General features: G+C 38.9%; 3 protein-coding genes across 3 annotated transcripts; 2 read left to right on the forward strand and 1 right to left on the reverse strand.

The window, feature by feature from the left end:
• Positions 1 to 4,354: 4,354 nt before the first annotated feature.
• LOC129730825 (RNA-binding protein 48) lies at positions 4,355 to 5,606 on the forward strand. The gene is made up of 4 exons (XM_055690406.1): positions 4,355 to 4,439; positions 4,770 to 4,920; positions 5,020 to 5,170; positions 5,284 to 5,606. The coding sequence occupies exons 2-4, from the start codon at positions 4,810 to 4,812 to the stop codon at positions 5,604 to 5,606; spliced, it is 585 nt and encodes a 194-aa protein (XP_055546381.1). The 5' UTR covers positions 4,355 to 4,439; positions 4,770 to 4,809.
• On the forward strand, positions 5,603 to 8,435 carry LOC129730822 (mitosis initiation protein fs(1)Ya). Its single transcript, XM_055690404.1, has 3 exons — positions 5,603 to 5,741; positions 5,799 to 6,020; positions 6,249 to 8,435. Exons 1-3 carry the CDS (start codon positions 5,724 to 5,726, stop codon positions 8,202 to 8,204), a joined length of 2,196 nt encoding a protein of 731 aa, XP_055546379.1. The 5' UTR covers positions 5,603 to 5,723; the 3' UTR covers positions 8,205 to 8,435.
• LOC129730823 (E3 ubiquitin-protein ligase RNF220) lies at positions 8,155 to 10,387 on the reverse strand. The gene is made up of 2 exons (XM_055690405.1): positions 9,783 to 10,387; positions 8,155 to 9,724 (listed from the first exon to the last, which is right to left on the reverse strand). The coding sequence occupies exons 1-2, from the start codon at positions 10,197 to 10,199 to the stop codon at positions 8,927 to 8,929; spliced, it is 1,215 nt and encodes a 404-aa protein (XP_055546380.1). The 5' UTR covers positions 10,200 to 10,387; the 3' UTR covers positions 8,155 to 8,926.
• Between the last annotated feature and the right edge of the window lie 669 nt (positions 10,388 to 11,056).

Below are 11,056 nucleotides of genomic sequence, written 5' to 3' on the forward strand. Positions count from 1 at the left end.
CCTCCTGCTTACTGGTGTACCGTACAACCCGTCAGAAAAAACGAGTGTCTTATTGTTTAAAGTTGCTTCTGCTCTGGGCTACTCTAACTCGGATGTTCCAGTTGTCTTTTCGAAGCGACTGGCCCGAGTTCCCATTGCCGTTGGCTCTTCACCACCTATACTTTTCCAGTTTGCTATAAAAGCGGCTAGAGATGACTTCTTTCATTGCTACCTGTTTCAAAGGAATCTCAATCTGTCGCAGCTTGGATTCGACGTTACCAAACGGGTTTACCTTAACGAAAATCTGTGTGAATCTGCCCGTCAGCTGAAAGGACATGCCTTGAAACTAAAAAAGGAAGGCAGGATTCAGAAGGTTTTTACCAAGCATGGGGTCGTCTTCGTTAAAACCAATGCCGATTCTCCAGCCGAGGCTATACGTAACCAGGATCAGTTAAAACTGCTTAGTTCGAAAAATATATAACCTTTCCTAGTCAAATCATTTTCCTTTTATGATATTCCATGTTTCCACTCCTTTATTGTCCGTTGATTATTCCCCTCCTAAAAGTAAATTGAAAATTCTGCTGATGGTGTTGCTGTTGGACCTTCTGCTGCTGCCGCTGCTGCTGAGGATTCGATGCTGCTGTTGCTACCATGGTGTAGTGTCTACGCTTCTCAATGCCCTAGTTTCGATGATAATCAACAACTTCTACAAACCTCCAAGTACATAACCACAGTTAGTATAAATAATCACTATGATCAATGAAATTTATACGTTAGTTTTTTTAGTCTCAGCATTATATTCCTTTCGTTTAGTTAGTTTAGTTCATTTGCGTTTGCTCCTCTCTTTCTTTTTCGATGATGTCAGTTAATCAAGTGAGCATTGCTCGCACAAACAATGATATAGCCAGTATCCCGCGTGCCGTGATGAATGTGGCACTCAAAAGCGATAACATTAATGTATGTCATATGAACATTCAGAGTTTATGCGCTCGTGGAATAAGCAAATTTGAAGAATTTAAAGACTTATTTGTAAATAGTAAAGTCGACGTGATTTGTGTGACTGAAACATGGCTTCATGATTCAATTTCCGACGATTCTATTGCACTTCCTGGTTATAACCTACATAGACATGATCGTTCTTACAGCCGTGGCGGAGGCATTTGCGTTTATTTCAAGCCTGAATTGCGATGCAGAATCCTATCGAGCTCTACTTTATATGTGGGTGCAGATGACAGCAATTGTACTGAATATTTGTTTATTGAGGTTCAATATGTCACCGAAAAGTTTTTGCTTGGCGTTTTTTTCAGTCCGCCTAGAGGAGACTATGCTGCCGTTTTAAACAGTAAGCTATTTGATTTTTCGCTTCTTTACACCAATATCATATTGATTGGTGATTTTAACTCGAACTTAAACAAAAGAAATAGTAAAAGTTTGCAGTTTAGCAATGTAACTGACAATTTTGGATTTAGCTGTGTGAATAATCAGCCCACTCATTTTTATTCAGAGGGTTGCTCTCTAATTGATCTGTTATTAACAAATAATGACGAGTTCATTGTTAATTTCAATCAAGTATCTGCACCTGGTTTTTCTAAGCATGACATAATTTTTTCATCCCTCAATATATCTCGCGTTTCCGCTGATCAGCCAAAATACTTCAGAGACTATGGATGTATTAACTACGGAGAATTATATCATAGTTTGGATCAAATCGACTGGTCTTTGCTTTACAGTATGCACGACTCTAATCTCGCAATTGATTTTTTGACTACTCAACTTTTAGAACACTTTGATACGTTTGTCCCAGTTCGTGCTTACCGTCCTTCAGCGATCAACTTCCATTTTACAGAAGAAATTCGTAATGCCATGATTTCGAGGAATGCTGCGTATAGTCAATGGACCAGCAGTAAAAGCGATATCGATCATGCTCAGTACAGACGATTGCGCAACCGCGTGAATAACTTAATAAACAAAGCTAAAGCTGATTTCATTTCCTCAGCTTTGCATTCTAATAACTCTAGCAAGCAGCTGTGGGCTAAACTTAAGCAACTAAATATTACTAAATCCGTGAATAATCAAGCACAGTTATCTCATTCTAGTGATGAAATCAATAACTTTTTCAGCGAAAACTTTACTCGTGATCATGAAATACCCCCAACCCCTCCCGAAAATCCAAATGGTTTCAAATTTGTTCCATGTAATGAATTTGAAGTCGGAAAAGTTATCAATTCTTTCACTTCGAACGCGGTAGGCTTAAATGAAATTCCTCTTAGATTTATAAAATTGATTTTACCTTTCATTATCACACCTATTACATTCGTTTTCAACCTTATCTTTTCAACTTCTAAGTTTCCTCGTTCCTGGAAAGCGTCAAAAGTTATTCCAATACCAAAAAAACCTAGAATTAACTCCTTAAATAATTTACGTCCCATAGCATACTCTGTGTTTTATCCAAGGCTTTTGAAAAGATTGCCAAAAATCAAATACAAGAGTTCATCAACGCTTTTCACCTGCTTACACCATATCAATCAGGATTTAGAACTGGTCATAGCACCACCACAGCTTTATTAAAGGTGCAAGACGACATTCACAAGATAGTGGACAAGAAAGGAGTAGCTTTTTTGCTTTTAATAGACTTTTCAAAAGCTTTTGATAGGGTTTCCCACGCCAAATTACTGCAAAAACTATCAAACCAGTTCAGCTTTTCACGAGAGGCAGTTTACCTTATTCGGTCTTACCTCTGTGATCGATCTCAATTAGTAGAAACGCCAGGAACTCTATCGAATTCGGTCAACATAATATCGGGGGTTCCTCAAGGGTCAGTACTCGGGCCTTTACTTTTTTCATTATTTATTAATGATTTGCCAACAGTTCTCAGGCATTGCATGATACATATATTTGCTGACGATGTTCAGCTTTATTTCTGCTCTGACAATCTTTCAGTTGATGAAATGGGTTTACTCGTTAATTCGGATCTTGAAAATGCTAGCCGATGGTCAGAACGAAATCTTCTCTCTGTAAATGCTTCCAAACCAAAGTTATGTTTATTAGTCGTCGAGAAATTCCGTCTACATTACCGAGTATAATTTTCAACCGTGAAACTTTGGATTATGTTGATAAGATCTCTAATTTGGGGATCACCTTTCAGCACAATCTTGAATGGGATGCTCATATTAATACCCAGTGCTCAAAAATCTACGCAGGTTTACGTCACTTAAGGCTAACTGCAAGCATGCTGTCTATTCCGGTTAAAATTAGATTGTTCAAAACACTTCTACTTCCCCACTTCACCTATGGGTTAGAATTAATTTCAAACGCCTCTGCTGCTGCTTTCGACAGATTAAGAATTGCGCTAAATGGATGTGTCCGTTGGATTTTTAATATTAATACCTTTTCTCGAGTTTCACATCTCCAAAGTCAACTACTGGGATGCTCATTTCAAGTTTTCCTAAAATCGCGGTATATATCTACTTTATTTAGAATAACCTATCATGGTCCCCGTTATCTTTCAGAAAAACTCAGGTTTTTCAGAGGCACACGTACCAGAAGCTTTGTTTTGCCACAATTCATTACTTCTCACTATCGTGATTCGTTTTTCGTGCGAGCAATTACTTTATGGAACCAGCTCCCAGCCGACATTAAAAATATTAATTTACGAGGGAGGTTCATGCGCAAGTGTATAGATTGGCTAGAAGAAAGGAATTAAAAATGTTAAAGTAAAAATCATTGGATCTTAAGAATGAGTTCAAAATAATTAATTTATATTTAAGATGTGGTTACATTCAATCCAATTGTAGAATTAAAGAATGAGAATGCCTTACTCTACAAGTATACTTTGCAATAAATAATAATAAAGCAAATGTCAATTCATATCAGCTCACTGTAGTGTGAACGCTCGAAGTGATATCGGATATCATCTGGCGATATCAGGTGATATCCGGTGTAGTCTGAACAAGGCATTATGTATGTGGTAATACAGTCTTACGAGTTGTTGCAACAATCAGTGGATTCGTCGGAATCGAAATCGGCAATTGGGTTGTTAAGCTATATCAGCTTTTTATATCATCTGAAAGATCTGAATTTTCCAAGTAGAACGTGATTTAAAAAAAATTCTATCGTTATCCTTCGTTTTTTAAATCAAGATTTAAAACTGCTCGAATCGCTACAATGACAGTTCGCCCATATACCAACTGTTATTGTAGCGATTTTGGAGCAATTTTTATTCTTCATTTAAAAATCCATGGACAATGATATAAAGTTTTAATGATTCACGTTTTGCTCAGAAAATTACACTCTTTCAGATGATATGCCTACGAGAATGTACTAAATATGGAGAAAAATATGCGGATTTTTTATCGGGTAATCGACATAAAATGACCGATTCTGCAAAAAGGGATCGATCTCGTACATTGCTTGTGACCGATTAAACAAAACAAAACACCGTAGAAATTTGCGCAGTATAGGTAATTGTAAACAATGTGCTTCTAGTGTAATATATGACGTTAGAAATTTCAGGATAGAAAATTTGTCATTTTGAAGATATTTTAATTATTATGTTCAGTTATAATGTGCTAATAAAATTTTGTTGATCATTCAGAGAAGGCTAGAAATAGCGCAGTTTGGTCGGAGTATTTTTTTCAAATAGCATGTACAATCTGATAGCATACGGAATTTTTGTTATCGCACTTATAGAAAACATATTCGGATAACAAGAAACCAATTAACCTCGTTAATAGTTGCTAAAAATGACAAATACCTCTAATTTCTCATCCATTGCCAACACAACCACGTAGAACCACACATGTTAGTATCGATGGCTTCATTGATAAAAAAATGATCAGTGATCTGAGTAATAACTCCATTGAGTTGAGCGATCACATTCGACATCAATACTGCCATAACCGACCACCGTATCGTAAATCGAAAAAACCAACTGCCGTAAAGGTAAGAGTTCCTTTCCCTCTCGAAAAAATTTCAAGGTCTACTGACTATGACAGTATTTTGATTCTATATGATTCTCTTGTGTCCGTTTCTTTTGTATAGGTCTACTCAGTGGCAAACGAATCCCGACATTTACTAGTCTTCGGCGTTCCCCAAATCAATTTGCTCCGGGAACTAAAGACCGAGTTTCGCCGTCACGGTACGGTTCAGCATGTATTAAATATTACGGACAGCATTAGGGCGAGTGGAAATCGTGAGTGTATTCAAGTGTTAAGACAAACAATTTTGTTCACGTGTTTTGGCACTGTTCAAATATACAGACATTTGTCTCACAGTAATACCAATAATAAAATGTTTTATTTACAGATCAAGTTGAGCCTTTCACAGACGTGTTCTATGTAAAATTCGATAAACTAGAAAAAGCTCGGCTAGCGAAAAAACGTTTGGACGCTCGAAACTTTTATGGCGGTATTCTGCACATCACTTACGCCCCAGAGAAGGAATCTATACAAGAGCTCCGTGAGAAGTTGTCTCAACGGCGTAGAGAGGTCAATTTGAGAATTCAAAAGAATCGGTTGAGTGAACACAGCAATTTGATCGCAAAGTGTGAACAAGTGCTACAGCAACAGGATTCAGTCCATTCGGCAGAATCGATCCCGAAAAAGCACAGAAAAGTATCATCCAAATAAATACTCTCTGGTTACACTGCTAAGAAACAATAGAAAGTTTCTTTTCGTGGTTAGCAGAGTGTCTATTGCACATTGTCAAATTACCAGTTTGTTCAGTGCTTTTTTTCTGAAGAAAGAATGAAGATTCCCAAAGAGGTACGATATAAATCGACATGCAGCCATAAAAATATATATTATTCTAATTTTATGTAGGTCCAGTGCAGGACTTGTGCTCAAGTATTCTGCTGTGCAAAGTGCCGAGAAAAGCACGAAAACAACAATCACAAGGAAATGCAAGCAATTCGACAAATTTGCTATATTTGCAATAACCGACCATTTCCGCTGAAACCGGATATGAAAGTAACACCAAACAATTTGCTGGTAGAACACATCTTAAAAGAGCATCTGCCATTACGCTGCAATCGATGCGCCAAGGTGAGTGAATTACGGTGTTGTTTTGCGATGTTGAGTTTTGAGGTTAGTTGGCTTATTATTGCTGACCTTTGTGTTGAGTTCTTGTAGACAAATTTCGATGTCTTGATACAGTATAGTTCAGGTGATCTGCCTATATTCGTCTTTATTAAACACAAAACTATCATTACTAATTTGTATGTGACAAAATTATGAATAATTATTTTCTTTCGGTATCTTCCTCCACCGCAGGTGTTCCACACGACTTCTGATTTCGAATCAATTACTCGTTGCTTAACCATCACTGATAGGAACGGAACTAGTGCAACCGACGCCGTCTGCCAGTTAGAACAAAATGCTATGCAAATACCAACTATAAAAGAAGCATCTCCCGAAAATGGCATTGTTCGTCCGCAGGAAGTAGAGGATAAAGAAAATATAAATGACAACTGTTCTGTTGTTAACTCTTCCGACTATTCCAATGGGAACAGTGGTAAAGTACATCAAACAGCAATCAAGGTTATGAAAGCATCCACTGTAACAGCAACCACTCCTCGTATCTCCAAGGAACTCCGTGCTATTACGGACCCAATTGAGGAAATTCCTGATATAAATAAAGCTATGTTAACTCCGCTTTCCATGATCAACTTGCGTTGGAAGCGAAAGAGCAGACAGAGTTTTGATAGTATGTTGTGCGTCACATCGAATATATCAGCTGTCAATGCTTCCTCGGAGGATCCGGGTAATGGACCACCTAGTCCTAACAAAAAACTGGTTCGAACCACGTCAACTCCGATGATGCATGGTTGTTTACCACACAGGAAAGGGGCAGCTAATGAATCCTATACAAGTGCAATGGGACAAATGTCCAGTATCCACCACAGTAATAGCGGCAGCGATTCCGATTCAAAAGCCGAAGATCCAGTAACATCGTCACCAGCTTCTTATGAAATACTTCCCAAGGTTCGCGCCATCAGCCGAAGTCGATCACGAGCAGTGGCCACACCTTTAAGACAGGTTATGTCAAAGAGTATTCAACGGGCGATTGCACAGCACGGTTACTACTCCAAAATTTTGGCTCCAGGAACACAGCGAAAAATGAGTTTCAACTCAACTAATGGCAGTAGTGTGAACAGTACTTCTGATTCTTCCTTGCGAGGAGCAGCGTTGGATCTCCGCACGACACCGGTTCTGAAAAGAGCCTCCAGTGAATCAGCGGCCTCGTCAGGATTCGCTTTTCACAAAACAGCAAAGATGATTTGCCTTCCCAAAAAATCAAACGAAGAATCTTCCGAAGCTAGAGTAACCTTTTCCAGTTATTACGATACTCACCAAAGCCTAGACACAAGTCGTGAGATAATAGATCAAGAAAACCGTGATAACCAGCGGTTAGACGAAGAAAGCTTGATTGTCCATCGAAGATCAAAGTCTAAAACCGCTCACAATTATCAGGATACTCCAAAGATGGCTGGTGGAATATTAAAAAAGGTTATTACATTTGCAACACCAGAAATGTCCCGAAAAAGCACAAAAGATGATTTTGACGAAGATGGAGATGAAGTTTGGGCAACACCATGTGCCGTTCCCACTCGTAGTTTCAGCTGCTCAGCAATAGGAGATTCACGTTTTGATTCTATTATGACCGAAGACAACAGTGACGCCTCCGGTTCGGATGATGTATTCATGCCGCCATCTAAGACTAAATCTTGCACACAGTATAAAGCTCCCCAGTCCTTGCCTAGTACTGGTAGGCTGTGGACAATTGTAACAAACGTGATGAGACTTGCGAGTCGTGGTGACATACAAGAGGAGCTTGCCACTTCAGGCTCCGCGTCGTCGGTTACTGATAATACCGAAGAAGATGGCAAAGTTTCATCTACATTATTGAAAAAGGCAGCTTCATTCGCTGGATTTTTAAAAGATCGATTTCCAGTACGAGCATCTAAACCACAGCAGTCGCGTAATTCTTCATCTGGCTCAGAAGAGTTTGCGATACCGTACAGTCAAGAAGCAGGGGCTGGGCTTAAGCGGCGGCGAACCGCTTCTCTGTACACCAGACCTTACGAATTTATAGGAAATGCTGCTGCAGTTCATAGACTCACTAGTTCTAGTCCACTGGCTAAGAGGGCGAAACGCATTCAGGGAAGGCAACCGATCGAACGAATGAGAAGTAACAGTAGAAGCGATGGTAGTGGAAGTGACATCTGATGACTGTAATACTGGGGCAATTTACGCGACTTAGTTTAGTTTAATATCGATACGATGCTCAATTTGTTGCGTAACTGCTAATAACAATCAATAATCGCGTTTCAAAGTCATATTGTGAAAGAAACTAGTATTGCATGTTATTCTTCCTATGTAATAGATGTAAAGTGCCATATCAATGTCAGCTTGTATTGTTAGAATAAATATATACATAAACAAAAATTGACGAAATAATACATGTACCAAGAAAAAATATTAATAAGAAATATTTCAAGTAACAATCGGACGAAACTGAACTTCCTGGTCGAACTACGTTTTTCTTTCGTTTGGTAACATAGACTGGTTTCAACAGAAATGGTCCTGTGACACTCTCTTCTATGTTGCAAACTGACCTCCGTTTTCTATGATTGAGATAGTTTATTATAATAGAACTTATATCTTACTAATTATATCAAAGTAGAATTAGATAAAATGCATCGCAGCTTTTTTTCTTATCTTGGCCTACGGGATGCTTATAAAATATAAAATATTCAGAGCAGCTTATCGTTCGTAAAAAAGATTTAGTTACTCTTAGTCGCTTATTGTCTTCAGTATTAAGTGTTTTTTTTCTTCCGTGCGAAGTGCTATCATAAATCAATTTGTCATATATTCCTCAAAAATGACAGTGGAAAGGACTCTAAACAGCTCATGCCATCTTGGCATTCCCAATCGACGTTCACACCGTCTTATAGATATATACGCCTCAAGTCCGTAGGCGAAGTGATCATACTGCACTGAGGGCACAGCTTTTTGGCTCCCAAAGTATGCAACCAACATTCCTCGCAGTAAACATGCCAACAACAAATAGATACAACCGGTTTCCTAAAGTCATCCATACATATCAGACATTTAGGTCGATTTTGTATGAATCCTTCGTATTCACGAATCTTCGACTTCAGTGATTCAATTATCTGGTCTCCGTTTTCGCCATTTCGATCCTCCGAAGTCATGTGAACATGCTGCTGCTGTTGCTGCGGGAAACGAGCGACTGTATGTCTACTGGTCCCTTCGCCGGGATTGTCTTGTTCGGGTCTCTTAAGTGTTAAAGGTTCATTTGCCATTACTAAACCGCGAAGATAGGAATCTTTAAATCGATTATCGGCCATTGGATAAATAACATCACGCTCGGAGTATTGTGGAGGCCCATAAATCTGCGTTTCATCACCGTCAACATTCAGCTCGTCATCAGTATCCTCTGCGTTTGTTACTCGTACAGCTGTACTCGCCAGAGCACCGGTTTGATGTAACATACTAGTTGTGCGAACTCGTGTATGTCCGGCCCATTCATAAACCTCAAAGTTTTCTCCTTCTACATCAATACTTACATCATCGTCATCAGAATCATTTACCCTAGAGGACACACCATTCCCGTTTATTTCAGATTTTTTGAGACAATTTTCCACGTGAGATGTTATATCTTCTGACACCACCTTATTGCATACAGGGCAGTTACTGTCTTCTGTTTTGCGTTTTCGAGTCTTTATCTGAAATAAAAAATAGTATGAATACATAAACTACGCATTCAAATGACTGCGATTGTACCTTCAATCTTGCTTGACGATTATTCTTAATTTTCTGATAGGTTCCCCAGCATTCTTCAGGAGTTGCCAATGGAGCCGAATCTGTCGTGTCTTCTGTGGAGTGTCCATTTGTTATTCCGGTGCTACCACCAATTTTGGTCCCATAAATATTACCGCTCGGGCCAGCTACAGGCGAAGCCCTATCAGTGACTGCGGTGTAGCTCGCACTCGCACTGGAAGCATTTGTTCTAGGTTTAAGAATTCTATCAAGTCGCTCCACTTCCAACGCGAAATGTTGGTCAATATCATTGGGGCGAAGTGTGATGCCGCAAATCGGACAACAAAGCGTTTCCGTTTTAGGTTTCCTCTGTCGAACGAAATTTCCACTGTCTCCGCTGCCACCGGCTTTTAAATTCTCTTCCACACACTGGTGATCCATTGAAAACGTTGCAAGGCTAGCTGTTTATGCATTTAAAAACAGACCACATCAATACACACTCGAGCTGCGTATCGAGAAATTTAATTCTGCTAGAATAATGCAAATCTGAATATAAATTCAAGACTTTGTAAAAACTTGCTAGCACAAAAATTGTTTGTTTTCAGATTTTGGGCACTAACACCACAGACTCACAGACTCATCAAATGAAATGCGTAAATAAAATGTATATACTCACAGCATAGTACACAGCATGGCGCAAGGGGTAATGTAGAACTGACGTAAAAAATGAAAACTTTAAACCCCGCCTCACTTTTTCCCTTTTTCAGTTTAAATTTGTATTGCGACTTTCGCACCATTTTGAACTACCCCGTCATCGTAAAACAGAAATATTCTAGTATATCGACAAAGATACTTCATTATTAGCGAATTTCTTTATTCCACTGTGTTCGGGCAAATCTGTGGAGGAATAAAGAAACGACATCGCAATTTACGACGCAAGTGAGCAAGAGGTGCCAGTTAATTGTTTACGAACTAAGCACGTGTGGTGGCGGGTTGAAACTGACAAATATTACAGTGCGCTTCGGGCAGCACGCCAGGTCAAAACTGGGTTAAAATCGATCAAATTAATAAAGGTTTTGACAGCAGTTAGGTTGCTTCCAGGTCAAAACGAGGTGAGCTGGTGGAAAGTATCGATAGTCAGTATCACCCATTCAGTCATGTGCATTTGATTTTGTATGGATTAATTCAACATATAATTTTTAATTGACGCTTGCTTTAAAAAATTAACTGAGGTAAAATACCAATTTTCGTCTATGTCGATTGTCATGTTTTAAACTGTCATCCTTCTTTAGTGAGTT

The sequence above is a fragment of the Wyeomyia smithii genome, chromosome 3 (genome assembly GCF_029784165.1).
Source record: "Wyeomyia smithii strain HCP4-BCI-WySm-NY-G18 chromosome 3, ASM2978416v1, whole genome shotgun sequence".
Lineage (NCBI taxonomy): Eukaryota > Metazoa > Arthropoda > Insecta > Diptera > Culicidae > Wyeomyia > Wyeomyia smithii.